Here is an 18,645-nt window from a genome sequence, read left to right on the forward strand (position 1 = left end):
AATCACATATATTTTCCCTAGGCACTGCCAAGAATGAATTCTGAGCAAATACTGAGGTATACTGAACATAACCCAGGCTTTGGCCAATTACCTCACACCCCAACAAAATATAAAAATAAAAATTACACATATATAAGCATACAGCATATAGCATATATACATATATATAATGTTTTGTTTTTAATTTCCAAGAAAAGTGTAAACATGATGAATAAAGACCTAGTTAACCTTTTGATTTCAACCTAAACATGACTTCCTACAGGTAATAATTACTTAATCAACCCAGGCCTACATCCACTCATGTACCCTCCTGATTGATTTTCCTCTTGAAAGACTTTATATTCTTAGTTTACTTGATTAAATTACTCATTTTGTACTTTTTTTTAGAAAGTAAAAATGTTTATGGGAAAGTAGATGAGAAACAAAAAGAAACTCCCCATGTGGAGAGGAACTTAGCATAAGACTAAGTTTACTTTATTTGCACTGTAGTCTAGATATGGTCCGTCACAGTATGCATACTGAGTATTGATCTATTGCATCATAATACTAAATCTGTCTCCCACTTATTTTTCCCTCTTCTCTGCCATCTCACCTCCTAAGTTTGTATGTGATTATTCTTATCTCTCTGCTTTACAGGTTTTAAATCCTCTGGTATTGAACATCAGCAGTATTGTCATTATTAGCAATATACCATAGTGGAGTATAAACAGCAAACAATGATTATTGTATTTAATAAGTAGATGAGAAGCTACGAGTGAAGGTATCTTTTTCTGAGAAGGAAAAGAAAGATGGTTTAAAGTCAACTTTAGCAGGAGGTTGCCAATTCTGGTTGTCTCACTGTTCGATACAGATATGGCAAGAGAAGAGGCTCAGATGGCTTTCTATAATTTTTTTGTCATTTATGGGGCCACATTGATGGTGCTCAGATATATTTTTACCTCTATACTCAAAGGTCACTCCTGTGTAGCTCGTATGCAATGCCAGAAATAAAAATAAGTCAGCCATGTGAAAATGCAATACCTCCTTGTACAACCTCTTTGGCCTTAAATGGCATTCTAAAATAGAATCTCTCTCCATCTTAAGAATGTTACACTCTGTGCTTCACTTCACAAACCAATTTACAAAACATATTGTTCTACCATGACATAACACTAAAATGAACAAAAAGGTACATCTTCTCCCATAAGGCCATAAAATGCTTTGATGCTTCAGATGAGCATCATTCAGGAATGCCTTGGTTTATTTAGTTGTAGAATTCTGGGTTGGCAAAAGAGACCAGACTATTGTCTGTAATTTTACAATTGCTAATAAACATACATTTCAAAATTACAAGGGTTGTTTGTAAAGAATCTACAATGTAGGTTATGACAAGTAAATAATTTGACTCCTCTTTCTCTCTGATATATATTGCCAATTAAAATTATATATCATTTAATATTCTGAAAAATATTCTTAGGCTATTCTTGATATATACAACAGCAGGAACTTTCCCAGAACTTACACAGCACCTAGACAAATTTCAAATCCCTATTTCACTGATATGAGATAATGATATGAGATAATGAGATAATGCTCCATTATCTCCCTGTAACATAGTCTAACATTATACTGTATCATTAGTATATTCCCCTTTTAACTGTTCACTTTGCATTGTATAAACAACATAACTACTGCTTAAAGACAGTAGCTTTATGTGAGAAATTTTATATAGAAATATTTTAGAAATAAGGATGTGCTAGAAACAGAAATTTTTATTTGCATGAGGGAAGGAGAAAGAGTAAAATTAAAAATTAATAGTATAATGAGTTTAATTTTTCATTCATTTCAAATGAAAATATATTTAATACCAACTTTATTGTATAAACTGATATAAAGTAATAAAACATTGAGAAATATGTTTACAGATTCAAAAAGCTCATTTCTCTGTAGTAATAATCCTTATTTTTAAGTGGAATCACCAAGTGTTATTTCTCTAGTTTATATTCATAAATTCAAAAGTACAAAATGGGAGAAATTTTCTAACTACATTAGCAAATTATAACATAGTTACAGGCCTTAGATCAAGTATTTCTAGACATGTAATATTTCCATAATTCCATAGGGTTTATAGGACCCTAAGACCCACAAGGGGGTCCTATAATGACTTAAATGCTTTGCCATCTTAAAATTATTTTTAATGTATTTCAATATAGAAAAGTATATAAATATAAGCTTCTAAAATCTCCAGTTTTTATGAATGTCTTGGAAAACAGTGAACATTTGGTATTACCAAAGGATGCCATTCAATTTCAAATGATATATGAAGATATAAAATAATAAACAAGTGTATAGGAATTTTATAGTTAAGTATCTTACAAGATTTTTAATACTTTTCATTTCAGAAAATAGAAACCCGATAATCAAATATTTGTTTAAATATACATGAAATAATAGCTTTAAGAAATCAATTACATGATAAAATTCAAATTGGGAAGGTCAGAAAAATATAAAATATTTAAATATACAATAAAATAATCTAAAGCAAAACTAATTAAAGAAACATGACTATGACCAAAATTGATTGTGCACTTATCCCACTTTCATTCTAATTATGACTCATTTAACGACTGAGTAAAATTCTAGATTTATCACTGATTAGGAAAAATAAATGTACTTTTGTTTTGTTTTGGTTTTGGTTTTGGGGCCAAAGCTGGAAATACTCAGGGGTTACACCTGGCTATGTGCTCAGAAATAACTCCTGGCTTGGAGGATCATATAGGGCACAGGGGATGGAACCAAGGTACTTCCTGGGTCAGCTGAGTGCAAGGCAAAGGCCCTGCCACTGTGTTATTACTCTGGTCCAGAAATGTATTTTAAAATATTTAAAATAAGAGCAATGTATAAATACTGACACATTTTTTTACTTGTGAGATTCTAATTATAATCCAGTGTCCCTATACAATTTGTTCAGGGCAGACATGGATGTCTGAAACATTAGTTAAATCATAATGTTCCTCTACTCTTCAGTTTCCAATGAAATGTGAACTACTGAATATCACACAGTATTAAGTATTCTGCTTTCAATATGACCTTCCCTTCCAAATAATTATTCAGCAAAAATAAATAAAGTATTATACAGGTAGTCAGAATGAAAGATTTAGAAAAAATGTGTCAATATTTTTTATCATTTGCTTAGAATTTAATATTATATTCCAAAAATACTTTGATGACACAGAAGATCAATGTTGCTGATAGATTGATGGGAGTATAAGAGTAAAGCAGGCAAATCTGAATCCATAATTTTGATGCCAAAATTAAATGTATTACCTAGAAGAGTATAATCTATAGGTTTCAGGAGGAAAGCTTTCAAATTTAATAAGGGGCATGCTATGTTTTTTAATGGATTATAAATACCATTAGAAATGGTTTAATAGGCAGATAAACACTTAGGGCCCAGAGTTAGGGAAAATAACAGGGTTAGAAGTAAAATTGGGGAAGTTAATAATCCATTACTATTATTTAAAACTATAAAAATAGGTGTTTACATTGTTATTTTACATAACTTTTTTACATATATAATGATGACTTAAATAATGCTTATTGTAAGTTGTTTATTGTTGTTCTCTGAACTACTCAAAATTGAGTATTGGTTTTATTTGGGGAAAAATTTGTGCCATAGCCTGTGGTACTCAAGACTCATTTCTGGCTCTGTGATCAGGTATTACAACTGATGGGACTCAAGGAACTCTATAAGGTGCAAGGAGAGGAAGCTGGGTCAGCTGCATGTAAAGCTTTTACCCTACCTGCAAAATTATTATCCTGGCCCAAGTTTTTGGTTTAATATATTAGTCCTTAGAAGCAAAGAATAAGGGTTTACAATTTATAGTATAAAAAGGTATAATCTGATAAGTAACAGCAATAATCCAATACATATAGATTAGAAATTATATTCTATTTTCTGTTATATAAATGTTTTTATTTCATGCACACTTCTCTGTGTGATATAAACTCAGAATTAGGAAGACTATTCACTTAATCTTTAAGTTTGATGGTTACAACTCTATATCAAGTGTGACTTAAATGTACTAATTATAATTGAGAATGTTAGCTGATTTTATAGTAGGTTGGTTATGTAAAAAATATATGCACCATGGCCCTAGTTCTCTATTGTCAGAAGATTTGAAGGTGGCAAATAAAAAGGACAGAGCAGAAAAATTAAATTCAAAGAACTCTCCATTATTTCAATTTAGAAACAACACTGTATTTTTGTTTTGTTTTGTTTGAGAGCCAGGCCCAGATATTCTTAGGGCTTACTCCTGGCTCTGTATTCAGAAATCACTCCTGGCAGGTTTAAAGAAACATATGGGATGCCAGGGATCAAAACCAGGTCATCTGCAAGCAAAGCAAGTTCTCTACCACCTATACTATAAGTTTAGCCACATCTCTGTACATTTTATTTAGTCAAATGAGTTCATAATGTGCAGAAAATATATGCATGAAATCTGGAGTTAAGCAAGTTTTTCCCATTCCCTTGTCTAGTATTGCCCTAGTAGCACACTATTCCACAAAAATAAAGATTGTCATACTATATTTGGAATCAAATAGAATACCTGAATCATTATGTACCAAAATAAAAAGTCACTTAATCCTGTTATTAAAGAGCTTCAATTGCAAACATGTCATAAGTTTCTATAACTGAAAGTTGAAAGAATAGATATCAAAAGCCTGAGTTCAGTGAGGGAAAAAATGAACACCAGTTGAAAAAGTGATATTTGAAAAATAACATTTGTTGTTGTCTGATTTACAAATAAAAAGGCCAATTGAAATATAAGGATAATGAGATGACATTTATTTCAATAAAACATTTTATTACTAAAGATGCTACTATCTTTGTTTAGATTTTTTATATTGTAGAGTTAAAAGAAAGCAATTTCCATATTATAATCAATTTATCTGCATAAATCAGTCCAATTGCAGAGCCATTTGAAATAGAATTAGAGGAATTAGGTAGATTTTTGTGCTTTAGAATACAAAACTTCAAGAAACAGTTTATAAACACTAGAGGTATAAAGCACAGTATACTAGACACAGACAACAAATTTGTGTGTTCATAAAGCTTGCTAAAAAATTAAGTACTTGAGGTCTAAGTTGATTCCACATGACATATTTTCAAGGCAGGAGATATCCCCATATTGTAAACAACTATGAGTTCCTATCTCTAGTAGATAGGAGCTCTTTTTTTTTTATATGTAAGATTTCCCCTTTACTTAGTGTGCCTTTGCAGGGGGAAGTGGTGCTACATTATAATGTCTGTGTATTTGTGGGTGGACTGATGGGATAACCGAAAGAGGTCACATACCCAAAAACGAGGAGAGAAAAAAGAAAAGAAAAAAAAAGGGAATTAAAAATGTATGTGCTCACAAATATATATGTAGGACAATCAGTTAAAAAAGATAAATAAATAAATTAAAAAAAAAAAAAGATAAAATGGGTTAGCGAAGTTTTTAAGGGACCAAAGTGGTGCAGAGGACTACCTTACATTTGGGGGAGAGCAGGTAAAGAGGTGGTGTATTACAGGTTTTATGCCTATGTTGGATGTACAGTTTTTCCCATTGTCTTCTGGGTTTTTCTTGTGGTGTGTGGGTTCCCAGGCATCTTCCTAACCCACCCCCTGACCTTCTTCAGATTGGTAAAAATTTGCAGCAGGGAGGTCTTGGAAGAGTTCTTGCGTTGGGGATACTTTTGGACCTAGGCCCGGTTTCAAGGAACAGTCCCCGTTAGGGGGAGTTGGTAGGGAGGGCCTCGCAGCATGAGTCCACAGGGGAGTTGGCTGTCTTTTCTTGCAGGAGACAGATACCATTCATCCAGCCTTGAACCCTTGATCCCCGACACAGAAACGGCACAGCTCTTCACAACAGCTGCAGGAAACAAACTCCATCCGGGACAGCCTTGATACGTCGGGACCAACAACAAGGCCCAGCTCTAACATGATATCCTGACAACGAGGAAAATGCGAACATCTTGACCTTAGAGCAGATTAGCCTACCTTACCAACTAACGACAAGACAAAACCAGAAGTCTTGGCACCCTTTGGTAGGTCCAAAAACCAAGATCGGGATTTGCAGATGACTGGCTGCTAGAACCACGACCAGACTGTATACATCTTGGGACCAATAAAAGAGCCCTAGTTTAGGGTTTGAAATATGACCTGCACAATAATCATGATCCCCAGTCCCAAAGGTCTGGCAGAGACAATGGTAATGGAATGGGGCTTTTGGAAGCACAAAGAAAGACGCTATCCTAGGTGCCACCCTAGGTTCAGTGCAAAGACCAAGATCATCAACCACAGAAGATGGATTAAAATGACACTCCTTCATTTCCCAAATCGATGATGAGAACCTCTAGAAGGATTCTGCCCATTTTCGGGGTATTAAACTCTTACCCCGGTTTATTTATTTTCTCTTTTTCAGGCAAAACCACGCAACTTGAACTAGCTACCCCTGCCCCTACTTAGAGGGGGAAATAAGGGAGGCATCAAGACCAAACTGATGCAAGACTACTAAGTAGTTGGTTAGAGACAGAGGGGACCACATATTCTAGCCGCCCTGGGGGTGAGGGAAGAGGAAATGGGAGGTAAGACAGAAACGGGGGAGTAGGGAGGACAATTTGGGGATGGGAATCCCCCCTGATTTTATGTAAATATGTACCTAAAATATTATTGTCAACAATATGTAAGCCACTATGATCAAAATAAAAATTATATTAAAAAAAAATGACACTGAGGTAACAGAACCTCTAGAACCACAAAGACTGACTTCATCATAAGTCCCACCTCAGGATCTGTGCAGATACTGAGACCTCTAAACACAGAGCAGAAGTCTTCCACACACCAAAAAAAAAAAAAAAAAAAAAAAAAACACCACCGGGAAAGTAAAGGACCGGGATCCTGAACAAAGTCTAGAGTTGATCCCATGACAGTATGCTCCAAGGAAGGAGAAACCCCATATCACTTAGGCCAAGTGAATTCCTTTTCGAATGACCCCAATATTTACTGTGCCAGGGCAGGAGGGAAAAAAACAAATACAAAAAAGCACAAAACCTTGGTTATTTTTATATAAATATATATATTACCTTTATTTATTATTGTTATTATTATTATTTTTGATTTACCTATCTATTTTGGTCGATTTCTCTGTTTGGGTGCGATTATTGAAAGTGTTGTCCCCAATTATACTTACTTTTTTTTCTCTCTTCCTTTCTTCTCTTTCGTTATGTGCTATGCCATGTTTCTCAATTCAAGACCATGGCGTGATTTTTGTTTGTCTGTTTTTGTTTTTGTTTTTGTTGGTTTGTTTGTTTTGTCTGTTCTTTGAGGTGCTTATCGATATAGCTGGAGCCCTCACTGGATATTTGATACTTCTTTTGGTACTAGTGGAGTGTTTCACCTTCTTTTTCTCCATCTCCCAAATTGATGATAAGAGCCTTTAGAAGGACTCCGCCCATTTTCGGGGTATTAGACTCTTACCCCAGTTTATCACTTTTCTCTTTTTCAAACAAAATCACGCAACTTGAACTAGCTAGTCCTGCCTCCAGTTAGAGGGGGAAATAAGGGAGGCATAAAGACCAAACAGGTGCAAGACTACTAAGTAGTGGGTTGGATACAGAGGGGACCACATATTCTAGCCGCCCTGGGGTGAGGGAAAAGGAAATGGGAGGTAGGACAGAAACGGAGGTGTAGGGAGGACAATTTGGTGATGGGAATCCCCCCTGATTTTATGTAAATATGTACCTAAAATATTATTGTCAACAATATGTAAGCTACTATGATCAAAATAAAAATTAAAAAAAAATTAAGTACTTAATCATTACAACCTTTTAAAATGATAATTACATTATATTATGGCAGTGCTAATTACCACTATATCAGCAATTACTAAAATGTACCCAATACTGAAAGAGGAATGAGTATCCTAGTCCTCTTGGCATTAATAAAAAATTCACTTATTAATCAAATACTTAATTGCCTGTTATAACCCTCCATATAAACAATCTAATCCTTACATATAACATATCCTTTCTTTTATTTTAGCAATAGGTTATTTTGTGAGAAATACACAAATTCAGGGTCACTACAGTGTGGTATAATATGTTATAAAAGGTCAACTACTTCAGTCATCTTGATTTAAGACAGTTATTTCTAGAGGAGAAAATTTTATTTATATATCTGATTTAAAGCAAAAACACTGATAAAATGCTTAATTGGAGAGTAATCAACACAACATGACAGCCTGTTTGCAGGAATAAACATTCAAATATTTTGAATATATCACCAAAAGATCAGCAGTATTTCAACCAATAAATTTCTGTAGACACTCAAAAATTTATATATGTAACTTATATCATCTTCTTCTGTCAGATCACTGATTCATTAGAATTTCATAAACACTTTTACTTGTTTCAATAGATTTATTAAATATCTACTCTAGGGTTGAGAGTGATAGCACAGTAGAAGGGTGTTTGCCTTGCATGCTGCTGTCCCTGCATGGACCCAATTTGATCCTCAGCATCCTATATGGTCTCCTGAGCCTGCCAGGAGTGATTTCTGAGAACAGAGCCAGGAGTAACCCCTGAACGCAGCCTGGTGTGGCTCAAACATAAGGAAATAAATACATAAATAAATAAATACGTAAATAAATGTCTACTCTATAACAGGTACTGTTCTGCAAGTTTCTGCCCTAGTAATATTAGAATAATTATGTATCAATGATTACAAATATAGTATAATACATTAAAAATGACTTTTCAAAAAAAACTACAATCATTGTCTATTAAGATTATGGGGCCGGGCTGTGGCGCATGAGGTAAGGTGCCTGCCTTGCCTGTGCTAGCCTAGGATGGACCGCGGTTCGATCCCCCGGTGTCCCATATGGTCCCCCAAGCCAGGAGCGACTTCTGAGCACATAGCCAGGAGTAACCCCTGAGCATCACCGGGTGTGGCCCAAAAACCAAAAAAAAAAAAAAAAAAAAGATTACTAAGCACTTGAATATTATATACATATTGATTCAAGGTGGCATTCATAAATAATATAACTTAAAATGAACATATAAATATTTTCTAACATGAAGAAAAATAAGTTTACTTAGAGAATGATAAGGAACATATGCAATGGGCTAATCTTTTAAATAGTTATTAATAAAACTCAGTCAATACAATTAATGAAAAAACTGAGTCAATGATAGGTCAAAATAATATATAAAAGGGATACCTCCAATGATTACTTTACTTGATTGATATAATTCTTGGATTAATCTTTCCCATTCATCCACTCATAAGACTTTAAAATTCTGATTTATACTTCTCTCAAAGCAAAATTCCACTTCATAGGGTGTGCTAATTTCTAGAATTACTATTTTGAAGAAAACTAAAGATTTAGAGTTAATATGTTGAGTCAGAATCATTAAATATTAAACAAATCATTTGAAAGAACTTGTCAAATACTTCAGATGAAAAATGCAAGTGAAAAATCTCAACACTTCAACTTTCAGATATAACCAAATTAATTTATTTTAAGAGAATGAGTATAGAAGAAGGAAAGGGATTGTGACTATCACTAACACGATGTGAGAAACTCATTTTGTACCACTCCAAGTTAACTATATAACAACTTTATTATTGTTTTCTGGAGAAAATGGTAATTAATAGTAGTTCCCAAATAGAAACTACTATATATTCTGCCCTATGCTGGTTACTGGTAACTTAAAAAAAACCTAAATTACAGTTATTACACCTCAACAACTCCTGGAATATTAAATAATTAATGGTTAGTGAATTATCTTTATCAAACTACATTTTTCAATTCCAATCGTACCTCCTGAGTACATTCCAACAACTTTTAGTAATCGTCTGGCACTTTTATAAGATAAATTATTAACACACTATCCCACATGTCTACTCTCTCAAAAAAGACATTTTATTCCTTTAAATGAACCTTGAGTACAACAGTTCAGAACAATCTGAAAGTGTCTTTGCTGTTTACTGAGAGGAAGCCAACCATAATCTGAACCTTAAAAACAGACAAGAGATAAAGCTGTCATCGTCCCCTTAAAATAATCACATTAACATTTGATGACTTCCAGCAACTTCCCTTTGGTTCCCCCCCATTGTAATCAGGGTTTAGGATTGTCCAAAAAACGCAACTTCCTCCTTTGAATTACAATGAGGGTTTAAAGCTATTTGAAAGAGAAAAATATCTTGTATATTTCTCCATGTGACATTCTGACATTTGAGCTACTCATGCAATATGTTGATGTTTACAGTGGTGCAACTCTATTATTTGTGCATTAATATTAGGCCCCAAAGTGTCATATTAAAAACAGCAAGCTCTATAGTAGCATTAGGAAAAACAGCAAATACAAGAATGAAAACCAAGAGCTCTGAAGTGAGATGTTTTGGATTCAAATTCTGAATCCATCACTCCTATATAACCACAGGGATTAAAGGCCTTTTTCAATTTTCTCATCAGGAAAAATGAATATTTCATATTTGTTCACTCTCACAAAAATATCAGAAAGCAATGAAATTCTATATGAATAGTTCTTAAATAGAAATGTGTACATAAGAAGCATGTATTCTGTGTTAGTTCGTACAAGTATCTACGCCTGAGAATAGGAACCAAGTCCTGAGATAGGATAAGGCATATGATAGATGAATGAGAATGTGGCAAAATTGCAGAGGATGCAAGAGAATAGTGTGCTCAAAGATAAAGGAACATATAGACAACAGGTTCATGGAATGGGACTGAAGTTATAGGAAAATAGGAGTGGAGTCTGATTTTAGAAAGTTGTTCTGAACATGATTACTGAGCAAGGCCATATTCTTTATTTTTTAAATTAATATCTTTATTTAAACACCTTGATTACAAATATGATTGTAGTTGGGTTTCAGTCATGTAAAGAACACCCCCCTTCACCAGTGCAACATTCCCATCACCGATGTCTCAAATCTCCTTAATCCCATGCCACAGCATACTAAGCCAAGTGACAGTGAAGAAGTAAGTTGCTCTCCAATATTAGAATCTTATCTGCAGAGAAAAGCCAAAGGAAACACTTCTCTAATGCCTATTGCTCTTCTTTCTATACAGAGCTAAGAGCCCCAAGTAAAAATAACTCACTAGAGTTTGTTATTAGCTTTGTCAAGAGCTGCCATTACTGTCCTTTCTTGGCAACCACCCTTTCAGGAAGGTGTAGGTGAAACTGAATAAGGGAGGCAAGCCAACTACCTAGTAAAGAAAGTTTAAGGTTCCTTCATTTCAGCCCGGATGTGAGTTGACCAGTCAGACAGAGGAAGGAAGCTTCCACTGACACTCTATGCGCTAAGTTCTATGAATAGGGAACTTCATTTGTCTGTACAGTACATGGCCATTCGAGAGCAATTATATTTGGTTAAAATAAGAAAGAAATGCTTTTTAAGGAAAAAAAAGAGAGAGAAGGTTTGAGAGGATTGCAAAAGTTGATTGTGCTAAAGCACTTTTACACAGGTTTGTTTTAGTTCTCATTTGTCAAGTCGTATTTAAGCAGGTCTTTTACTCTGAAATATGATAACCTTTCTTTTCTCTGAGCTCTTTCTCCTAAATTAATAGCACTGTCTCTAATTCCATGCGCAGCAAGCAAAGAGTTTATTTTACCTGATAACAGTAGGTCTGGTGATCAGCCAATGTCTAAAGAATCACTAGCCAAGTCAGGACTAGGCCAAAGACTGCAACTGATAAATAGATTTTACTCACTAAATCACTTAAAAATTGACTTTCACTTGCTCTCTGAACAAATATTAGTTATGATACTTTCTGAAGCATGAATGAAAGAGAAAAAGAAACCAATTACCTATAAATATGAAGTCATACTGTGATTTTGAAAAGAAATTAAGATGCACTGGGTACACTATAATGTAGAAGACAGTTCTCCATAAAATTTAGAACTTGGGTTTTGAATTAAACTTCAAGAATCTAGTGGAGTCCACATTTAGAGAAATTAGAATAATAAAGCTACTCTGAAAATGGTATTTAATGTTGATTTTTAATTGACAACATTTAAAAAACACTAACATGTTGGTTTTATTTTTTTTTATTTATTTAGTAACATCTAACCTATACCTTTCTTTTCTTCTTCGCATAGGATAAAACTTTAGTGGTAAAAGGAGAAAAAAAAATTGGTTAACTCTCACCACTCTCAGGCCAGGTCACATTTCTCCAGTATTAAAGGAGGGAAGTGGTTGAGTAAAAGCTGAAATGCTAAAATGCAGATCAGGTCTAGGTTCCACTCTGAAGTTGCCTTGAATTCCTAATGACTACACCAAATGCTCTTATTATTTTTCCAAAAGTAGTGTAGAAACAAAAAAAAAGGATTTCGAATATATTAGAATTCTGGCTTTTAACATCTAAACATAAATCATTAAAGTAGCTATAAAATGATGCAGAATAGTTCTGTTTTCATAAAAGTCTATGTTTCTCTAAACTGTTAGGAGTATATCATGTATAATAAGAATAGATTTCTCAATATCTTCTTTAAATCCCTGAGGAGTTATGTTGCTTCCCCTAAAGACATGAGACCTCAACTTTCTTTAATAATACTAGTTTATGAAGACTTCTAGAAATAAAGCTAGAGAAGGAAGTTGTTTCCTTCTTCAACATTCTACATGTATATATAAAATCCTTTATAGTCACTGGCAACACTGTCAATATTATAGTAGTTCATAAACAGTATTTCCTTAAAATTTGGTTGTCAACTTATTTTCAGAGGTGACATATTTTTCAGAAGCTTTGGCAATCCACAAGAACTTTCATTAGAAAGTGCACTGATATGTGTTTATTTTTTCAGAGCTGACCACAGTTTTGGAAAAACATGGAATGTTAAACAACTTACTAGTAAAAATTGTATAATTGCATATTATATTCAACTAATCAACCTAAGCTTAACAGGAAAGCACATTTGACATTATGTACCTAACTCTAAATAAATCTATTGTTTTGTTTCCTAAAAATAAAAAATGTGTTCTTTTACTGACAGTTATATAGAATGTGTTCTTTACTGACAGTTATATAGAATTTTTAAAAAACAATTTTCTTAACCTAACAACAAAGGTCTGCAGTTATATTATAAGTACTATTAAACATTCTATATTTATAAATATGTTATGCACTAATATTATTAGGCATATTGATAATATAATAAGATTATCCTTCTTCAAACTTACAAAATTGTGGATTTTAAAAATGCTAATTTTTTGGGAGGGGGTCACACCTGGCAGCGCTCAGAAATCACACCTGGCTCTATGCTCAGAAATTGCTCCTGGCAGGCTCAGAGGACCACATGGGATGCCAGTATTCGAACCACCGACCTTCTGCATGAAAGGCAAATGCCTTACCTCCATGCAATCTCTCCGGGCCCTAAAAAATGCTAATTTTATATCTACTTCTTACTCATTTTCTTTGATTTAGGCATTTTTCACTTACCCATCTTCTCACTAATCTAAACATCAGCACACATATATTTAATATGGTTTAAATATTCATATAATTCATATAATTTTAAATTATTAATAACTATTATATTAAAATAAACTTAACACTACTATGTTCACCCTAAAACATGCATCATAAAACTTTGAATAAATTTTTATGATTTTATGTTACAAATTAATCTACTAACATTTATGCATTACTTTCCTCATTAGTAGCAAAAACGGAAGCACTATTGGGGCAGGAGAGATAGGATGGAGGTAAGGCATTTGCTTTGCATGCAGAAAGTCAGTTGTTCAAATCCTGGCATCCCATATGGTCCCCTGAGCCTGCCAGGAGCAATTTCTGAGCATAGAGCCAGGAGTAACCCCTGAGCGCTGCCGGGTGTGACCCAAACACACACACACACACACACACACACACACACACACCAAAAAAAGAAGCACTTTTTAGAATAAACTTTAACCAAAAAGCTCATCTTTGCTTTTCCGCATTTTCAGGGAACTTTACTAATTGATAGATGTATTCCCATTTTTTTTTGCACAATAGTGGCAAATATAAAACCTGAAAAATCAAAACATCACATTAAATTATGAATTAATTTAATTTTAAAAGTAATAGACAGCTAAGGAAGCATGTTTATAATAGCTGAATGGGTGCATATGACTTACTTAAACTTATATTATCTATAGCAAATGGACAAGGAGTTGTTTTTCATAAATATATATTTAGTTTTTTTAAAAACTCATGGAAACCATTATCTTGGAAAATACTGTCTTCTTATCAGAAGCATATTTGATCTTTAACCAATTTCTATTTGGTATCTAAAGAAAAAACCTGTGTCTCCTTGTATATTAAGAATAGATATATTCTAGTGGCCTACGTACCATTTCACCTGCTGATCCCGGGCACTCAAAACAACACTCTATTAAGTAGTGCCACCAAATGCTGACAAGCTTTGAAAGTTTCTCGAAAAAATAAAAAACATGTTTTAGCAAGAGATAGAATAGCTTCCATGACAAAATATGAATAGCATTTTAATTAGTAAAAATTATGTAACTATATAGTTTTTTTCTACTGCACTTTAGCTTAGTCTTTAAAACTCTGAAAACCACATATCGTATCACAATCACAATGTCATCATTATAAATTCTAGGTAAAATCCCTAGATAGTAAGAAATGAGCTGGCATAGAAATAAATCTATATATTCTTGATCCAAAACATTTACATTAATTACTAAAATATAAGTAATTTTTAAAGTCAGGTTCATAAAGTTTGTTTTTTTTATGACTCCATGAGATTCTAAGTTTGTTTTTAACTCACTCATTCTAAGAACTTTTCCCTATAAGATTAGGTGGTTCAACACTAATGTCAATTTTCTTCATAATCTTAATGTATTAGGACCCTTTTAAGCTTTACTATTTTTAATTGAGAAATTATGGGTTTTTTATTTTGGGGGTCAGCAAAAGAATCCAAGTCACTGTAACTCGGTAAAGTTAATAAATGATGAATATTGTTAGTATATAATAATTTTACTTTATAACTAAAATAAAAATCCCCTTCAATAGTGATCTGATTGAAAAATCTAAAGGCTAGTATGAGAAATAAGTTTTTTTCCCTTATAATAATTAGGGCCACTGTTTTTCTTCTAGGCATTAGTAAGAGTAATTTCCTTTTAAAGTTTATTAGTAGCAAATGTCTAGTAGAGTGAATTTAAGTAAATGCACAGGCTCCCAGTAGGGAAAAGGCACACCTAGAAACTTGGATAAATACCAACTCTACAATATGAATGTTTAAGAAATTATACCTTTTTCAAGACTGTTCATCAGAAACTAAAGCAGAAATGAAAAATAACTACGATTTTTCCATTTGGTGAATTATTCAGTTTTCCAAAAAGCGAGAAGGTTTTTCCACTCAGCGTGTAATTGATGTGGCAGTGAAATGTTTGTTTAAAAGTGTTTGTAGGAAAAAAGATAGATGGAAAAGTAGAGAGCTTACATTAAAAGTCTGAAATTTTGCTATCCCTGATATCCTTAAAGCTATTAAAAACAGTCAATATTAAAAAAAAATTTAAAAACCATAAATATCTTTAGTGGAATAATCCTTGAATACCTTCAATAGTCTTCTAAATTCAAATATTATCCATTTCCATTAAAGGTGTTCCTTTCTAATATTTTTTTAAAAAAATAAATGCTGTTAAGACACTTTTTTCCATATTTATGTAACAAACTGAAAAAGACATGGTTTATATGTTCTTTCTCAGTCTCACTGTTTTAAGAGTGATCTGAAAAAGGTTTTATGAGACTTCTTTTGCTAAGGCAGATGCTTGAAATTCAAATAATAAAAAAAGCCAGCAGAGGGCAGAAGAATTGTGATGGTATGGACCAATCCAGATGGTAACCAGGTACCACAGATAAAAATGCAAACTTTAGATGGATGCCAGTCTCAAAGTCTCAGTTTCTTCTCCGGGAACATATAGAAATGAATCAATGAATGTCCTTAGCATCAGTACACCACAAAATACCAAGATGGTCCTAATGAGGCATTCATTCCTGTACCAGTAAAAGTCACACTGAGAAGAAATAACTCCATCACTAGTCACTGATCCAGCTCAGTAAAAGGAACACCACTAAAGCAGGGGGAAGAAACAGAACTGGCTTCCAGAGGGCAGCCTCCAGGAGTGCTAAATCCCAGAAGGGAAAACTCTGATCTTGGCATCTACCGGAGGCCAGACTCAGGTTTCTGCTAAAGCTAGAGCTTTGGGGGTTGACAATTTCATTTCCCTCTGCCAATGCTCTACACTCTCCTTTTCTGCTCCCCACTTTTCTCTGCCCCTGGCAAAACCTGCTTTTCTATTCTCAGCGGGGTGGGTTAGCTTAGCTCCAAGGGCTTCACCTCTCCAGCAGTGTCTACAGCACCTAACGGACCACTCCAGCCAGATGGATGCCTTTTAGGGGGAAAGGGAGGGGAAAAGGGTGGGAAGAAACAGCAGAAGGGAGGGGAAAAAGAGAAGTCGCTCTCCCTCCTTTGGGTACTGACAGAGCTACTGTCTTCCCACAAGATGTGGTCAGGGAATATTTGGTGGTGCCACGTAGGAACTTTTCCTTACCTCTCTCCTCCCACCCCACCCCATCCTATTCCACCCCCTCTCCCCTCCCCTTCCCTTCCAATCCCAGTTCCTCTGCCCCCACCCCATTTGCTGGACAAGTTTCATCATTCTTGAAGAGAACCTCACATTCAACCTGAAAGAAGAAGGAGATGAGGGAACAGGCCAGAGTGGAGAGGAAAGGACTAAAATAAAGGGCAGTGGACTCTTCCCTTCTTTAACCCTTTCCTTAAAACCTGCCAATATCCCTTCTCCTTAAATTTCTTCCCAACCCCCCCCCCCCCCACACACACACACATACACACTGTTTGGTCTTCTAGATACTCTCCCTTTTTTCCAGCCTTCTCTTAAAATCCTTAAAAGTAAAACCGATTCTCACTTTGTTCTAAACAAAGCACTTTATCAAGGTTCATTTTATACCCTCTCTATATTTTCTCCTCAGTTCACCTTTAAAAGAAAAAAAAAGTACTTTCAGAAGTTAGTCTGGACACATCAGAAGACTTGTGTGCAAAAAAAGATCTAGGGGCTGAGTCCCCAAACAAAAAGCTGGGGATAACTGCCTTTGGTGCAGATTTTATCCCCTCTTTTCATAGACCCTAGAAGAGGGTATTTAAGCAGGCTCAGTGCCTGACAGCTTTGTTGCCCCCCAAGTCCCCTGCTACCTTCTGTCTCATTACTATCCAGCCTCCACCCATCTCCTACTCAGTAGCTCATCTTCTCTTCCAACCCAGTGGCAGCTACAATCTGGATTTTATTTAAAGAGAATTTGGGAAGGGTGTGGGGGGAGTGGAAAGTAGGAGGAGGAGGAGGAAGGGCACAGAATGAGCCAAAACTAAAGACAACCCCCTCCTCCCAAATCCATGTCCCAAAATGCAATTATTTTGATTTTTAAAATATACTTTACCTCCTCTAACCTCTCGGATCTGGAAGAGGCTCATCCACACGAAGGTCGTGATGGTGAAATCCCAGAGCCACCTTTTCGTCTTCCACCTCGAGGACCACCGCTCCATCTCAGAGCCCCCAAAACTCCAAAGTGGGCACCTCAATCCAGGGAATTGCTATTGCAAACTTCTTAGTGTTGGGGGGATTAGGAGTAGGGGGTCTCTGCTGCTACTATTCAGCCATAGAGGAGGAAGAAGAGGTGGAAAAAGAAGAAAAAAAGGCAAATTGCTTTTTCTTTCCAAAGGGATGCTTTGCTTCCTTCCTGTTTCAAGCCCCCTCCTCTTCCACTCCTGGGGCCCCCTTGGCTGGCTGGGACCCTCCGGTGCGTCCTCCTTGCGGCCCAGGTTTGAATCTGTAGGCAAAGGAGGGTCTTCAAGCCAAAAATCTGAGATCCCTAGGAGCCCCTAAAGGTCTCATGCCGTCAGTGGGCCGGATGGGAGGTTCTGGGCAGCCCCCTCCTCCTCCTACTCTCCTCCCTCCTGAGCCCCCCTTTACCTCGTTGGTTGCAAACCAACTAGGCAGTGCAGGATCAGACCCAATCACACGCCTCCTGGGCAGCCCCGAGCCCGCCCAGTGTGGCTGGGACAACCTGCAAAGCCCAGCCCACCACCACCCACCACCCCTTGACTCCCCTCTCCTCTGATCCCTCCTCTCCAAACCCCAGAAGGAATGGGAGGGAGAGAGAGCGACCAAACGAAGCGTGCTTGGCTCCGTTGCGTGCACTTTGGGAATGAAAGGAATTGCAGGAGAGCCCCCTCGGAGCCCACAGAGTTTTCAAGGAGTTTCTGTGTTCAATAGAAAAAACAGCTACTTGTCTTCTTGCACCCCAGTCTGGGAGCCCCGAGTCTGTCGGGCGGCTGGGGGAGGGCCCAGTCCCAGTGTGCTTGCTGCCCAGCTTCACTGCTGGCTTTCTGGGCTGGCAGCTGTAACCTTATCCTCTTGCAAAAAAAAAAAAAAAAAAAAAATCTGATTCTTATAGCAGGTCCTAGCCCTGAAAAAGTTTTTGGTGATTTTGGTTTGTTTGTGATTTTGCATGATATTCTTATAAATAATTTTTATTGTGACCAAAAGTGAATGACAAATCTTTCAGTCATATTTAAGGT

At 35.5% G+C, this 18,645-nt stretch overlaps 1 protein-coding gene across 1 annotated transcript in view; it reads right to left on the reverse strand.

The window, feature by feature from the left end:
* Positions 1-17,620, reverse strand: part of COL11A1 (collagen type XI alpha 1 chain) — a 206,166-nt gene extending 188,546 nt beyond the window's left edge. Inside the window, exon 1 of the mRNA XM_049765836.1 lies at positions 17,505-17,620. Coding sequence (XP_049621793.1) covers positions 17,505-17,610 — 106 coding nt within the window. The 5' untranslated portion in view covers positions 17,611-17,620. The remainder of the gene's footprint in view (positions 1-17,504) is intronic.
* Positions 17,621-18,645: the final 1,025 nt, after the last annotated feature.

Source organism: Suncus etruscus, chromosome 19, assembly GCF_024139225.1.
Source record: "Suncus etruscus isolate mSunEtr1 chromosome 19, mSunEtr1.pri.cur, whole genome shotgun sequence".
NCBI lineage: Eukaryota > Metazoa > Chordata > Mammalia > Eulipotyphla > Soricidae > Suncus > Suncus etruscus.